The sequence below is a fragment of the Idiotropiscis lumnitzeri genome, chromosome 1, assembly GCF_059441095.1.
Source record: "Idiotropiscis lumnitzeri isolate Australia: NSW breed Sydney's pygmy pipehorse chromosome 1, RoL_Ilum_1.0, whole genome shotgun sequence".
NCBI lineage: Eukaryota > Metazoa > Chordata > Actinopteri > Syngnathiformes > Syngnathidae > Idiotropiscis > Idiotropiscis lumnitzeri.
In genome coordinates this window covers 40,938,636-40,954,686 of record NC_142391.1, presented here as the reverse complement: position 1 = coordinate 40,954,686, position 16,051 = coordinate 40,938,636, and the positions used below count along the sequence as shown (strand labels likewise).

Here is a 16,051-nt window from a genome sequence, read left to right as displayed (position 1 = left end):
GTGTGTGTGTATATATATGCGCATAACAGAATCACCTAAATAATGTCAAGAGAAACATGAATGGCTCAACATAATTTATTTTCATTTTATGTTAAAATGTACAGAGTTCTTTGAAAGTACTTGCTAAGAAAGTGGGTGGGACCGGATAAATGTAAATACATACAGGGACAGAGAAGAGAGTTGAGACTGCTGAGCACAGCACAGCACCCAGCCAAACACTCCTGTATTTATTTTGCACTCTCTCTTAGCATACAACGAAACATGTACAATTCCAAAGGATACAAAAAGGGAAGCGATATAAACAGACAGAAATATACGGAGCTTATTTTTACATGCCTCTTTAATGTAAGGAAGTCATCCTATACACACGCACGCACACACGCGCGCGCACGCACGCACACACACAAGTAAAAAAAAATGCCAAGTGACCTTTAGATATTTGTAGTCCTTTTGTTTAAAATAGCATTAATATACTACACAAAGATAGAAAAACTCTAGAGATGAGATGGAATGGAAAGGTTAAAGGCATCTTATAGTCACTAAAAGTGAGTAGAACTTTTTTTTTTTTATTATTTTGAATTTCATAGTAATTATTACCCAAGAGGTGAGCTAAAAATATGCGGTGTTTTCGTCCTGAAACAGAAGTGTGAAAAAAATGACAGTACCAATAGCCATGTCAGAATTTCTTTTTATATTATAGAAAAAAACGTGTTCTCTACACAGGTTCTTTTTAGTCAAAAAGAGTCAGCTTAGGTCATAATAGAAAGCTGCCCAGTCTGATAAAATTCAGAAAGAAAACAAAGTTCAGAACAGAACAATAGACACAAAAAGTATGCAATGTCAGGTCTGTAAGAAAACGAAAACGTCTCTTTTGACTTTGAATACTGGTACATGGAGCAACAAGGTGAACCGTTCCACCTGCACCATTTCAACACCATAACCAACAAAGATCTGACCCTGCTTTCATACGAGTGTGCCTCTATTTGTGGGCCAAGCCATGCACTAAACCAGGCTTTTAGGTACACCCTTTATAAGGGCTGTCTACCGCAGTATCTCTAGCGCAAACAGAAGTTGAGAGAAAATAAAATGCATGTATAAAAAAATACAAGTTTGACAGAATACGCAGAAAAGCAGACACCTCGACCTCTTCGGGTCTTTACTGGAAGGGAAGTCAGCTAATTGTTAACCAAATTTTTGTTAAAGCAGCTCAATGGAAATCTCGCTGTTTGTTCTGAATTCTTTAACCACAAAAAATTGACATTGCACAGCGACTGTCAGTGGAGTGTGGACAAGAATAGCTGAAGGTGGTACATTCCTGTGCCAGCCAGCTTATGCAAGAGCTAGCCAGTATGCATCTATGCTTCATAATGGGAAGTACCACAATATTTACATCTTCACTTGTGAAAGTGGCAGAAAACTGGAACATAATGCTACTATTGGAGTACAAAAAGACATTGTCGTCTCCTCTGTGTCTATGCAGTGTTTTTGGTATGATGTCGTCCATCCAGGAAGAAAAAAAATATGAATAAACACCTTGAACACAGAAGGCCTCCGCTGGCCAGGCTGGCTATGGAGATGTCGGGGTCTTTGTAAGGACCCAAGAGGGTGTGCCACCATTTCAGAATGCCACAAATATAAAGACTGAAGCATACAAGAGGCCAGATGCACACAGATATTCCAAAACAAAACATCAAAAATAAAGTTCAACATTATGTTTAACAGAACAAGAATCCACCAACTATGTCTCTTTTTTAAGGTAAGGCTTCCTATGTCAAAAGATTGTGTGCATGGTTGAATATAATCAGATAACTGTCTTTTGCATTTGCAATCTGACGAAGCAAGATCAGACAGAATGAATCCTGTATTGTCCTTTTCTGTGTATCTTCCTCGTCAACCCCTTCACCCTCTTGCTCATCAAGAGGAAGAGGAGACATTTGGGCCAGTTTGCAGGGTCTGCGTAGGCCTGGCCTGGTCCATGTCCACAACCCTGCCTGCCTTATGAGAAATGGGCAAAATGATTACACAGAAAAACAGGAGACCCCCGGTTTCGATTCACTTGCACTCTTGGTGCCTTCCACAGCACTGCAGAGTGTGAACACAACTGATGCACATTTAAAGTACAGCAAGAATCAGCCTTGGACCAATGTCTTCATCTGCTCATGTACGGCGACTGTTTTGGGACGCCAGCATAGCTATGATGGGAGGGGCCTGTGTACATCATGTTGCCATGGTGATTTGGCTGCATAGGCTGCTGGGGGTAACCCTGCCCTCCCATCATTCCCATTTGCATTTGCATGGGATACTGCGCTGGCTGATTCATGTAAGCAGGATTACCATGGTAACCACTGTTCATCATTGGTTGGGGCATTCGGTAGCCAGCTGACATGGGATTGAGTGGCGTCATGTTCATGGAATTGTATGGGGCCGGCGTTGGCATGAGGTTTGGCATCATGCCGCGTTGAACAGCTAAGGTGCGAGGTGTGCCTTGCATGGCCACAGCCCCAGAGCTGCGTCCATAGAGCTGCTGCTGGTGAGGGGCTGGGGCCAACTGCTGCGTGGCTTTAGAACGGATGGAAATATGGCCTTTGACGGTTGCCATTTGGCCTTGCAGTCGTTGTGTGTGGGGTGGGGGACCCAGGCTGATGTTGGTGGTGGGCATGTTGCATTGCAGCTGCAGGGAGCCCAAGTTCATGGAGCCAGAGCTGAGGTTAGGGGGTGGTGTCATTGTGGGCTGGCCCTGGGAAAGGGGCACATGCGCAGAGGGCGCCAGTCCTGGATTAGATAGTGAAACACTGGTGGCGTAAGAGGTGACGGAGGCTGAGTGAGAGTAGGGCATGGCATGCGGATCCATTATGGTGTTTGTAAGCTGCTGGAGTTTTGCCAAGCTGAAGGTTGCAGAGGGTTGGGGGTACCCACCTGTGCCAAAGTCCTGACCCATACGTTCATAAAGGGTACGACCACCTCCCCCGCCCCCACTCTCAGGAATCTCCATAATCATGGGAGTGGAGCCAAAGCCATTCCCCATGCTACATTGGGACAGGGGCTGCTGTTGCTGCTGCTGAGAAGGTGGGGCTGAGGGTGGAGGCTGAGAGTTGGGGGTTTGCTGCTGCTGCGGAACCTTCTTCTGGGATGACTGCGGCTGTTGCTGATTGGTGCTGGGAGGCCTCTCAATCACACCGCAGCTCTGGGGAGATTTAATGCCACAGCTCGGGGTGTTTGATGGATGAGGAGGAGGTGGGGGTTGGGGGACAGAATTGCCAACATTACTAGTTCCGGGACCACTGTTGGGACCGGATCCACTTTGCTGGATGAGACTGCAGCTTCCTAATCCGTGCTGAGTTCCTCCATTCCCCGTGGAAGATGTTAAACTGGGGGTTGGCACGAAGGAGCAGCTGTTGGACTGTGAGGAGGATGGAGTGGCCGAGCTGGAAGAAGACGAAGCAGACGAAGCTGAGGATGCACCGGCCACGGACATTCCACCTCCATTACCCCCATTTCCCGTTCCACTGCTTCCTCCACCCATTGTCGAGTCATAGCTGCTGGGGTTATCATAGTTCTCTGTAGTGCTCTCGATACTCCCCAGGTCACTGAAGCCACTGTCAACCACCTGCTGCGAGTGGTCTGAAACGGATGGGACATCCATCATGGGAGATGTCTCCATGCTCTGCTGGGAGGGAGCCGACAGAGAACTGGGATGTTCTGGGGTGATCTGTGTGTACCCACCTCCAGCTCCACCACCCACTCCAGCGGGGCCAGGAGTCCCACCCCTTTGCCCAGCTGTTGCTGTGTCCATGATGGCCGAGGGTAACCCTGGACTGTTTACAGAACGCACAGACTGACTGGGCAGCGGGGGCAGAGGAGGATTAGGCAAAGGGCTGCTATGTTGGGAAGCTCCACAGTCCTCTACCAATGCCAGGGCCTCCTCCTCAGCATCCCCTGTGTGGCTGTAACTCTGTAATGTCCGACAGGCGGCAAGTGTCTCTTCACAATCCTGGTAAGCCCCATGGTGAGGCTCAGTCTCTTCATCCTGGGCTTCCCCTTGTGTCAGAGACTGCACTGCCTGGACCGTCTCCAAGTCTAGTTCGTTGGAGTGGTGATGTGGATGATGTGAGTGATGGTGACCCAACTCCTCTTTGAAGTCTGAGTGCTGATGGGGGTGAGAGTGGGTGTGTTGGGGTTCAATCAACAGTGCTACATCTTTGTCATCCGTCTGCAAGGGCTGAAGCTCCATGGTCTCTGAGGGAACAGACATGGCCGTAACAGTTTCCACAGCCGCGGCAGCCGCAGCAGACTCCTCCTGCTCTCGACGCCGCCTGTCCTCCTGCTGTGGATCAGCGGAGGAGGATCGACACTTTGACTCCTGCACCTGCTCTTCAGGCTCCTCCTCCTCCTCCTCCTCCTGCTTGCTGACATAGTCCCGGGCCATGCTGTTCTCCATGTCTAAAAAAGTCTCTCCGCCTTGTGGTTCTTCTTTGACTGGAGGGGAGCTTGCATGGGAAGCAGGCTCTTCCTCCTCATCTTCATCTTCCTCCTCATCCGACTCTTGACTTTTTCGTTTCTTACTGATGTTGCTACTGCTGTTGCTTTTCTCTTCTAAGTGTCCATCACCTTCATCATCTGCATCGTGGTCCTCACTAGGCCGGCTTCCTGAACCTGGTGTAGCTGCTGCTCGCCTCGACAAATTAAGATTACCATGGCCTTGACTCTCAAATTCCTCTTCGTCCCTTTCGTCTTCTTCGTCATTTTCTTCTCTTTCACCAATATCAACATCCTGAGGGCGGAAATGCGGAGCCCTAGGCCCTAGATTGGATGAGGAGGAGGTGGCAGACAAAATCGGGCGGGACAGTGGACGGCTAGATTTGTTCTCCTCCCAACTTCTCTCTGCTTCCTCGTCCTCCTCATCCTCCTCATCTTCCTCTTCTGCATCTTCTGGTTCAGAGTTGAGTGGTGGCCTTGGAGCAGGTGGAGGTGGTTGATGGAGTGAAGGGTTCCTGGGTGGTCTTCCTCTCCTTTTTGGTACCTTCTGCTCCACAGGAAGAGAGAGATAATCATCTTCGTCAGAGTATTTTTCTTGGTTGTCCAAGATGGCTCTTGAAACACGCTTGTTGCTTCGATCGGTTGAAAGCGGCTGAGGATCTTTGTCCAACTGCTGCGCCAACAGTCTTTGCCTTTCCTTCTCTTGTCTCTCTGCTTCTTCTTGGGCACGCTGGAGATACCAGCTCCGAGGCTTCCGTCCAGGCTTCATCTTGATTTTGGGAGGTGTAGGAGCACCGCTTGCTTGACTTTCTGCAGCAGCTCGCTGGTTAGCTCCACTTCCAGGTGGTCTTCCAGGTCCCCGTTTCTTCCAGTGCAGTGGTTTACGACTCTTTCCCTTAGGCCAGCCTTTCTTCTTCTTGACTGGGACATCAGGATTGGCAGCTTGATTTGCAGAGGGACCTGGTGGCAATGCAGCCATAGGGTTCAGCATAGCAGTTAGCTCTAAAATGAGAAAAACAAACAAACAGGTGTGAAATAAAGCAATATAGACACCCACATAAACACAAAATTATCAGAGAATCAACATGGTCCTTTCCACCCACCATCTTCCTCTGAATCTGAGAGATTGCAGTGTCGGCCCCTTTTGGGAGCAGGATCTGACAACCTAAGTGCAGAGCGGGCAGGAGGGTAGCGGCGCAAGGGGTGACCCAGGGTTGTCTCTTCCTCAAGCCTAGGCATGGGCCTCTCTGAGTCGGAGTCGACAAAGGGTTCATCCAAAACCTCAGTGGTCTCAGAAATAGTCTCTGTTACCACGCTGCTGTGTGGGTGGCTGCGCTGGCGAAAACGACGCTTTCTCAACGGCTTCTAGAAAAGCAAAAAGGAAATTGAGCTTAAATTCTTAGTAATATATGCTTTATTTATAGTTTTACGTCAAATACTTTGAACTAAATTACTATTATTGTAAAATTTGTCATCCAAAATAAACATGAGCATTTTCTCTGTACCTTGCATTTTAGTCCCATAGCTGGCTTTGTGAGTATAGGTGGAGAGCTTGTTCTGCTTTCCTCATCATCGTCATCCTCTTCTTCTTCCTCCTCGCTACTATCACTAAAGCCACTCTTCCTGACTGGAGGAGAATCATTTAGCCTGGAAACCCCAGGGAGCTGTGACAGACCCTCACTCTGCTCCCCCATCTGTCTGGGTTTCGGGCCTCTCTTTTTCCTCGGAGAGCGCCCTCTTCGGGTGGGAGTTATGGTGGGGTGCCGGGCCATGTCTACCGTGTGAAAGCTTGCTGACGCTACTTTTCTATCTAGTGAGAATAGACAGAGGGGGCTGGTTGCAGAGCTGATCTTTCCTTCACCTGTCCTTTCATCGTCCTCGCCCTCTTCCTCCATTGGGCGGACCTTAGGTGGTCGTCCAACTCGCTGGCTATCCCTAATTCCTTTACCCCAAGGCCAGTTTTTAGGTGGGCGACCCCGGGGTCTACGCTCGCCATTTGCTGGTAGAGGTGGACGCGGTGGTTGTGGGGCAGGTGGACAACGGACTGGAGGTGATGATGGAGAACTTTGGTTGAGAGGAAACCCCAGGAAGCCCTTTCTCTCTTCTTCCTCCTCCTCGTCCTCCTCCTCATCATCATCTTCTTCTTCTTCTTCTTCTTCTTCCCTCTTCTTTGCTTGACGCATGTGCCAAGACATTGATGAGAGCTTGTGACTTGGTTTTATCTATGTGAAAAAAATGAAGCAACGCATGTCAAGGCTGGTTCTCTGAAAGTGCATGACAATTGTGTGATAACCTATCAAGTGCTTACCTCCTTGCGGTCATCCATTGTTGGTTCTTGATCGTCCTCTTCATCTTCATCCTCATCAGCCTCAGAAACTACGGTATTGGTGACAATGACAGGTGTCCAGCGGAGGCACTCTGGGTCAACCTCGAGCTGACGTGGCCGGGTCTTGAGACGAGCTATGTGGTTATCAATCAGCTTCTCTCGTCGCACCAGGACCGTCCTGACAAGGCAAACGTCATTACAATCCTGAATTCATGTTCATTGTAATGTAAATAACAGTCCAGTACTCCTCTACTCCAGAACCTTCCAATGTAACCTCTGTATGAAGTCCACAACCTTTTTCCTGACAGTTTTTTTTCTGAAATTGTGTTGTACTGTATTTATGTAAGTTTGTGAATTACATTGTGAGCAATATTCCGGGGGCTCAGTTAAATCTATTTTGGACATAGATGTCACTGCCTTGTTGCGCTAATGATAATATATCAAAGTTTATTACATTTCACCTTTGAGTGAAAAGTATGAACTAGAGACTGCCTCACAATTTTAGGAACAATATCTGATATGAGGCTACAACATTCAGTATGACTACGGCTGTTTGAAGATTCTGTGCTCTAACCTGTCTCCTCGTTGCTCAAGCATGCTGAGGCTGTGCAGTGTAGTGGTGATATCCTGCGGGCAAATCCCGGTCAGTTTGCTGAGCTGTCTTATTGTGATCTGCCGATCACGGACCCTATGGAGGCACTCTAGGACCTCACTGCGCCAATAGGCCATGTAGGAGAGCCGGCCGAGGTCTGAGAGAGGCTTCTCTGGTGATCCAGGTTGGCCCTCCCGTTTTGATAACAAGTAACCTGCAAGGAGGCAAGTACACAAGGCAAAATACATGGTGAATTACAAGAAGAGTTTTGCTTTAATTCAGACAGCGTAACTAGTAGTTTCTCTATTCCAGTTGTGTGTTAATGTAGCCAATCACTTTTGCTTGGTGTTCATGTACAATAACAAAGAGAGATTATTACTGAAATCAATGAGAAAGCGCCCATAGCCCTTTCGCTGGTACTGTGGAAGAATCATGATGCATGATACGTTGTATTTCTGTTGGCAGTGTTTCTCCTGTAAAGACACAGACATATTCCACCATTAGAAAATGATGGTAGGCCTTAGTGGGGAGAGCTAGGTATGATGATGATGATGATGATGATGTGTTAAAAAAACAAAACAAAAAAAAACACACAAAATACTGCGACTTAAATAAATGCACCTACAACAAAAAAAGAGTCTGAAACTAAAGATATTATGCACGCATTATTAATTTTGTGTTTTCAGAGTGTACACAGTTATCACTAGCATGCAAGATTTTGTACATAAAGATATGGCTGACTTTTCAATACCTCTACAGACAGGGATGAGATCAGTGGATATAAATTTTATTTAAAGGGATTGGACGATCACCGATGCCCCAAAATAAGGAAATTGGCACCGATATGATCTTGATCAGTGTACTCCTATTTGGAAGGATAGTTTTACTTACCTTTGAAAAGTAGCCGACAAGATGGCAACCTTTGCTGTCATTCTGTGTGAGGACATAGAAAAGGAATGGCTCCACATCGTAGTAGAGGGTCTTGTGGTCGAGGAAAAGCTTGGCCAGCAGGCACAGGTTCTGGCAGTAGATTGTGCTCACATTTCCATCGACCTTTCCAAAGGATTAATGAGAGAACAGATATGAGGGCAACAAAAGAGAAGATTTCCTGCTTGATGCCAGTCCACTCAATGAACACTACTCGAGGGAAAAGCCACATATTGTTTTGAGTGGGATGGAACAAGTGAAGGGAGGCGTTGGCATCAGGAAATGACTCAACTGAGTCCCAGAAAAGATTGTGCGATACAAAGGGACAGAGGAGACAAAAAAACTCTCAGACCAGGATGGCGCAGTATTATCCTTCAGTGTGAATGAAATGAAATGAAATAAAAACTGTGGCGGACGTGGTTAGAAGTAGAGCTGCCACTAACGATTATTTTGGTAGTCGACTTATCACCAACAGTAGTCGCGATTAGTCGACTAATCGGATCACACGTAAATTACGGCATGTCGCACCAGCAAGCAGCGGCTCTTATGTGACAATAATTAGTTTACAGCTTGTTACGCATGTAAAAATTAATGAGATGATGCAACATTCAACTTTGGTTAAACTTTGCAGCTTGTACCAGCATTTTCTGAGGTGGTTATGAATGATGGTGCACTTTAAATTGAAGGCAATACTGTGGCCTTAAAATTTTTCGGAATCGTAATTGTTAAGTGCATTTTAAAATGCAACTAAAACTATTGACTATGCAGAGTTGCAGTAATAAATGTACTGTGCTAAAGAAAACTAAAACAATCACTTGCATTGGTTTTTCACTTAGTTTTTACTTAACCTTAATCCAAAGGTTTTGCCTTTCTTCGCTAGTATGCATAATTTAACAGTAGTAAATTGATTTACAATATCAATGCACATGGTACAAACAAAAAAATCCTTAGAGAATAATATTAGGAGGAGCATACAATTTTTTTTTAGCAGCAGCATAACGTAGTATATGGCAACAAACTTAATGACGTGTTTTATTTTTATGTGATGCTAATGAGGGCTTGTGGTAATAGCGTTCTGTCACTGGTACTGGTATTTCCCAGTTAATAAACGTAACATTAGACGCAACATTCCGTTGGCGACAGAGAGTGTGTGAGATCTTTCTCCTTCGATGTCAAACATGTACACAGACTGACTGCATTGGTTGTTAAAAAACGTCAGTTCACTGACTAATGCCTCCATAATCCATAGTAGACGCTACAATATGTTAGCGTACCATAAAGGACATTGTGTTAGTTTTAGCGTTAGATCAAAGCGACCTTCTAGTGTCTATTCATGACAGTAGGCCACGTGTCAGAAATTAAATCAGGCATCAGCCACAACGTGCTTCCTTTCTAGGTGATCGAAATTCCCCGTCGTGCCGCAATGAAAGAGTGATTTGGCATCTTAAGTATTTGTGGCTGAAATGTGCCCATAAGTTTAGGACTCTGTTGCTAGCACCCCATGACACCCCGCCTCACTGCCCACAATGCTTCTGTTTAGATCACGGATGACCCGGATCACCGCGACTGCGCATGTGCGCCCTGGACAAGCAAACAGCTCGCGGGAAAAAGCGCAAGACGAGGCTGTTTGAAAAGAAAAGCGGCAAATAAATAAATATATGAATAAACAACATGTTTGTGGAGAAGAAGAAAGACAAATGAGATGAAGAAGGAGACGAAGATGAAGAAGATGGAGACCGGTGGATCGAGGCTGGAAGGATACCTAGATCGCGGCCGGAGGGCGGGGGACTCACTGGCAAAAAGGGTCAAGTGCCCAGTTCTGGATATAGTTGACAATTTACTAAATCTTAAAAGTATACATTGTAAAGAACATTGTACTGGTCTTATTATGTTCTTAAATGTAAGCGAATGTACATTAATAGGAAGATGGTGTTAAAATTATTTTTTAATTATCGTACGTTCCACTACTCTTAAGACCACTTTTCAAATCCTGTGGCTTTTAATGTGACCCGGTTTATTTTTGAATATTTCACAGACCAGTTTCAAGCCACTAATCGATCTGACCGATGAAATTCCTGAACAAGTCACAGTGCTCACAGAGTTCGCCTTCATACTGAATACTCATGAGCCATTTGCCGTTGGAGAGCACGCACGCGTGGAAGAGAGAAATACAGACGCTGTGAATAGACTATACTATACTATGATATACTATACTATACTATACTATAATATAATAGAATAGAATATGTACAAATGAGATATTATGCCTAAATTTAGCTGTTGTGGAGCATTTTGTAGTCTGGAAATTACAGTAATTTTGTAACCATGAAAGCAGCCATGACATTTTCTGTTGCAGTCAGGCCTTTGTCTTGGCGCAAAGTAATATAGCTGGGATTATCGACTGTATAGATTGACTAATCAGTCGAGAGTTAATTGCCGGTCATTTGCAATCGACTTCGGCAGAGACCTAATTATATGAAGGGAATTCGACCAAATAGCAGCGATTGTGGTGTGTCTCTCTCTATCGGGTGATCCCTCATCCTTCACTTTGCTGTCTTTCCAGTCGTAGTGTGTACCTCAAACACAGAGACGTCATCTTTCCTGTAAATCTCATTAGCTGGAGGATGGAACCAGTTGCATTTCTTCATGTGCTGGTAGAGGATGCTCCGGCTCTTCATGTAGCGCAAGCAGAATTCGCACAAGTACAGTTTGGGTAGTCTAAAAAAGAAATTCAAGGTGTGATATGATCAAAAGGGTCAATTTCTTTTTTTAATTCTCACAATATTTTACAAGTATCAGAATAGCATTTTTTGCAGTCGTTCTGAAAACCAAAAGTACTTGATTTTAAAAATCATTGGCAGAGTTCAGTAAAAAAAAATTAACAGACAGATTACAAAGAATTTATTAATTAAATTGAAATTTTCAGAGCAAGCCAGGAGGGTAGCCATACACACAGAACATTGCTTAGGTGGTGTAATATAGCAATATATAGCTAACACTTTCTGAAAATCAATCGAGAAAATAATTGTAATAGGATCTGCACGTGGAACAAGAAATTCTATAGAGTCAACTCGGCTGGGCGATATGGTTGAAAATTATCATGAAAAAAGTCATTCACATCAGTCGATAAAGATAATTAGAGATTTTTTTTAATCTTAATCTATTTAACACGTTTAAGTTAAATTACAGTAAAACAGACTTCTTTTCCTTTTGGCTTCTTCCCTTCAAGGGTTGCAACAGCGAATCAGTTGCCTCCATGTAACCCTGTGCTCTTATCCACTGCTCTCACCCCAACTACTTTCATGTCCTCTTTAACTACATCCATAAACCTCCTCTTTGGTCTTCTTCTAGACCTCTTGCCTGGCACTTGGAAACTCAACCCAGCATCCTTCTGACATCCTTAAAACAGACTATCCAGAGAAAAAAAATGAAAAAAAAAAAATCCAAGGAATGTTGACTGATTTATACATTGCAATGTTGTACAATGTTCACATCCGTTCTCCCTTAGCAGTGCCATACATGCGTATTTGCAGATGTTGAAAAAAAAAGCTACCCCAAAGCAGTAAGGAGCGTTGATATATTTACTATACATTGACCACTATTCACTTCATATACAATATAAGTGAACACAAAAACATCACAAACAAACACTCTTCAGGTGTCAGCAGGTGGGGAACTCTGCAGACAATGCAAATAAAAGTGCATCTTTTGCACTCAAAATTTTCTCTCGATCACAAATCTAACGCCATAATGTAGTCTCTGGTTGCACCGCGCAGAATTCCTTGCAGTTCAAGATGCCCCCCCCCCCAAAAAAACATTTCCCCCTAAAATTCTATCAAAAGAATTCTATTGATATTGATCACCTGTCGCTTGTATACTTATTGATATTGAATAATCACCCAGCCCTAGAATACATATCCCTCAGTTAAACTACTGACTTCATTCAAGACCACTTACGTTGGTCTCCTGTTGGTGGACCTAGAGATATCAACATGAACAACACTTGGTTTAAAAAACAACAACAACAACAAAAAAAAACTAAAATAACAATAATATATGAATATTTTGCGCACCTGCTGTACTCCTGCGGGTACGGAGAAGAGTACCACGTCTGGATGTCAAACTTTCCAAATTCAATGACTGATGGACATCGCATCTGAGGATCTGGTGGACCTGTAACCCCAACTTTCTGTGAGGTAGAGGTAAGAAGTGAAGAAAGGGGAAAGGTTAAATCCGGCACTGCAGGTAGCGTGAACACTAGAATGTATGTGGATAAAATACACAAATTAAACCAACGATTAACAAATTAAACCATTAAATAACGAAGTACCCTGCAACTTTGATTGTGAAGCCAAAACGCATTCCTTTATCGACACGCGACTGACTGTCATTACACACTTAACTTGAGAATGGCAGCAACAACACTCAACCTACTAAAAATATATTTTTCATACTCTTTGTATCCTGGGTGTTGATGATCCTGTCCTTTCTATCTATTTAATCACCAAAAAGAATCTGATCACTCTAATTAAGATGGACAATTAATGACATTTTTCTTGCAATTTTGATTTTGGCTTTGCTTGATCGAAAACTATTAAAATTTAAAAGTAATGCGTCAAACGGCGCAATGTGTTTGCAAGTTCCTATGATGTGAAAGCCCCCTAAAAGCACTGTGACGCTTACGAGTGTGACAAATGTTATTGTTTCCAACCTGGGAGTGTTATCAGCCATTTAATTAAACCCCACCCGTCCAAAACGAGAACACTAAACATGATACATTGAACTTTACTTTTATTATCTAATATAACAAATATGAATGAAAAAACTATGGTCAAGCAAAAACATGCATTGTGCTGTGTTTAGCGTCCATCTCTGGATAGAGATGGTAGTCGCGCGACCACCAACTCCCACATATATTGGTGGAAGCACATCTTTTCCAGAAGTTGCCAAGTTAGTTCCTTGCCGATGTGTTTAATTAGAATTGTAGTGCTATTTGGCGTGACCGGATTCAACAAATAGTTTAGGTGCGTAGCCTAATGACATTCAATTATGACATTCACAATGCATGAACACCATGTAAACATTTGTAATTTTTTAGTTGTTATATCCGTTTTCAAAAATTTTGTATTGTTTTTATTGCAATTCTTTCAATATAATATTATTTGAAATTGTTGCTGATTTATTTTCTGGCTGATATTCTCAACTTTCTGGTAAAATAAATACATAGTTTCAAAATCAATGAATAATTGTGTTTGGTGATCGGGATTAATCAATCAAAATATTTGTGATATTTATTTCTCCCATAATAACCCGGCGCTAACGCTAATGTGTCGCTAGACGACAGGTGTTACTCCACAAAGAACATACTGCACATGACTTATGTTCCTCTATTGGTGGCCCCATCACATGCTTTGTCTCGTCTTCACTTATCCCGCCTTTGGGAATCATTGTACATTTCATATTTTGGCTCATCAATTGGATACCTGTAATGCAAGCTCCTGGATGTGTCTGAAGAGCTCAATGTCTTTTTCTGTCAGATTTTCATGGCCAGGTAGTCTGTCATCCTCATCGCGCCAGTCGCTGCCTTCTTGATTGTCTGAAGGTGAGCAAAGTAAAACCACATGTGAAGTTAAAAAAAAAAGAAAACCTACAGGCACACAAACAAGCCTTTGAGGCTTCCTTAAGACTCAAGACAACAATATATAGAAGACATGGTAATGTTGTAATACATTTAAAAACAAAGTATAGAAACCCTCTAGTGGGTTCCCCCTGGAAGAAAACGTGGAATACAGTGAAACCCCGGTTATCGCAGTTAATGGGGACCGAGACCACCCGCGAAAACTGAAAATCCGCGAAGTAGCGGCGCCCCTTCAAAAATGCTTAAAAAAAACCTATACAGGTATACAGTATACCCCCCTGTATACAGTACACCATATAGAATACGGGTAGAGAGAGAGAGAATGAAATTCATGTTATAACAAATAAAAACTAATTATTATTAAAACTTATTATTTTTTTATTCCCCAGCCATTATTTTTGTATTTATTCAATTACTTCTTTTTGTATTTATTTAATTACTTCGACTTTTACCTGCTGGTACGCCGTCAGGTGTGCCCTGTGAAATGAAAGGTGGCATTCTTCATTTATTTATTTATTCATTCATAACTGACAGCCTCGCGCTCCGCTCGTGCCCGGGCGGAAGAGGTGCTCCTCTTCGGCTTAATTGTCACGCACGCCGGACCTGCTCCCCCGAAGCGTGTCTCCGTTCGGTTGAACTCGGTTTCATTTCGCCCCGCTCGTGCCCCGGGCGGAAGGTGCTCATATTCGGCTTAACTGTGACACACGCCCGCCCTCCTCCTCCGGAGCTTCCATTCGGTTAAACTTAGGGGCCGCTTGACACCGCCCGTGCCCGGGGAAAGGTGCTCCTATTTGGCGTAACTGTCACGCACGCCGGCCGGCCTCCTCCGGAGCTCTCGTACGGTCCGAACCGCGCGAAACGTCGCCCCCGATCGTGCCGGGAGAACGTGCTCTTCTTCGTCCACTCTCCTCTTCGCCCACGCTCTTCTTCAGCGCACGCCGGCCGTCTAACCGCTCCAGCGCCCCGTCGTGCCGCTCGGCGAAACTACAATGCCCCCGAATATTTTTTAGACCCGCGAAGCACTGAACCCGCGAAAGGTGAACCGCAAAGTAGCGGGGTTTTACTGTATTCCTTTTTTTTTTTCTGGTGAGTTCTCCTTCGTTTTGTTCCTCAAAAAATGTTATTATCACAGACAAAACCAACAATAATAATAACAACATATATATATATACATATATATATATATATACACATATATATATATATATTATAGTGCGGTCAAGTGATTTTTTTTAACTAATTAATCACATAAAATTCCGCAATTAATCGCGATTAATCACATTTTTCAACTACAATTCGTTGTGAAGCTTGTCACAGATATTTACTTGAAAAATATCTTGGAATTAATGCAAAATCACTACATATGAAGTAGATTTAATTCAAAGATTGTTCTAATAGCTTTCTTTGATTTTTGAATACGATATAAATGGAGACATCTTTACAGGCATTTTTCTTCGAGACAGTTCTCAGCACCGCCCACAAGCGCCACACTCCAGCTAGGGCTGTGATGATAATTCAATATCGATATGTATCGCGATTGTTGGGTGAGTGATATCAATAGAGAATGGTATTGATAAATTATCGATCCCAAAAAAAAAAAAATTAAAAAAAACAACGGCACAGATTCGACCTATCACTGCCCGACTCATCACAAACTCCCTCCCATTGAGGTAATACAACCCGAGACTTACGCAATGCGCCACTGAGCTAGCGTGACTCAAAACAAACAAAAAAACAACAACATGTGGCTAAAGTGGACTTACCGGCCGACTTGAGAAAATGCTTGCTTCATAGTTAAGCCGATAACAAGCACCCCCTCCTGGACATAACGGGACGAAACGGCCCGAAGCTCTGGTACACGAGACCTCCGTCGCATGGGAGGCGGGCGTATGTAGCAGTGAAGCCGCTAACAAGCACCCACAGCGGACAGGCTGTGCACCCACCTCGGACACGCACGGGACGAAAACGGCCCGTAGCACCAGAATTGTTCCGTCTCAAGGGAGGCTGGCGTGCGTTGTACATTATAAATTAAAACAAATCGGAATTCAGCCCTTTTCCCTGTTTTATTTTCAATAGTTGTGGTAAATTCCTC

General features: G+C 43.9%; 1 protein-coding gene across 2 annotated transcripts in view; it reads right to left on the bottom strand.

The window, feature by feature from the left end:
* Positions 1–672: 672 nt before the first annotated feature.
* The window catches only part of kat6a (K(lysine) acetyltransferase 6A), a 38,380-nt gene continuing 23,001 nt past the window's right edge, over positions 673–16,051 (bottom strand). For both annotated transcript variants that reach the window (XM_088301017.1, XM_088301024.1), the window contains 10 exons: positions 13,805–13,917; positions 12,395–12,510; positions 10,898–11,039; positions 8,286–8,447; positions 7,774–7,867; positions 7,377–7,608; positions 6,785–6,980; positions 5,982–6,698; positions 5,580–5,841; positions 673–5,478 (listed from right to left, as the gene is read on the bottom strand). In XM_088301017.1, coding sequence (XP_088157143.1) covers positions 2,150–5,478; positions 5,580–5,841; positions 5,982–6,698; positions 6,785–6,980; positions 7,377–7,608; positions 7,774–7,867; positions 8,286–8,447; positions 10,898–11,039; positions 12,395–12,510; positions 13,805–13,917 — 5,363 coding nt within the window. In that variant the 3' untranslated portion in view covers positions 673–2,149. The remainder of the gene's footprint in view (positions 5,479–5,579; positions 5,842–5,981; positions 6,699–6,784; positions 6,981–7,376; positions 7,609–7,773; positions 7,868–8,285; positions 8,448–10,897; positions 11,040–12,394; positions 12,511–13,804; positions 13,918–16,051) is intronic.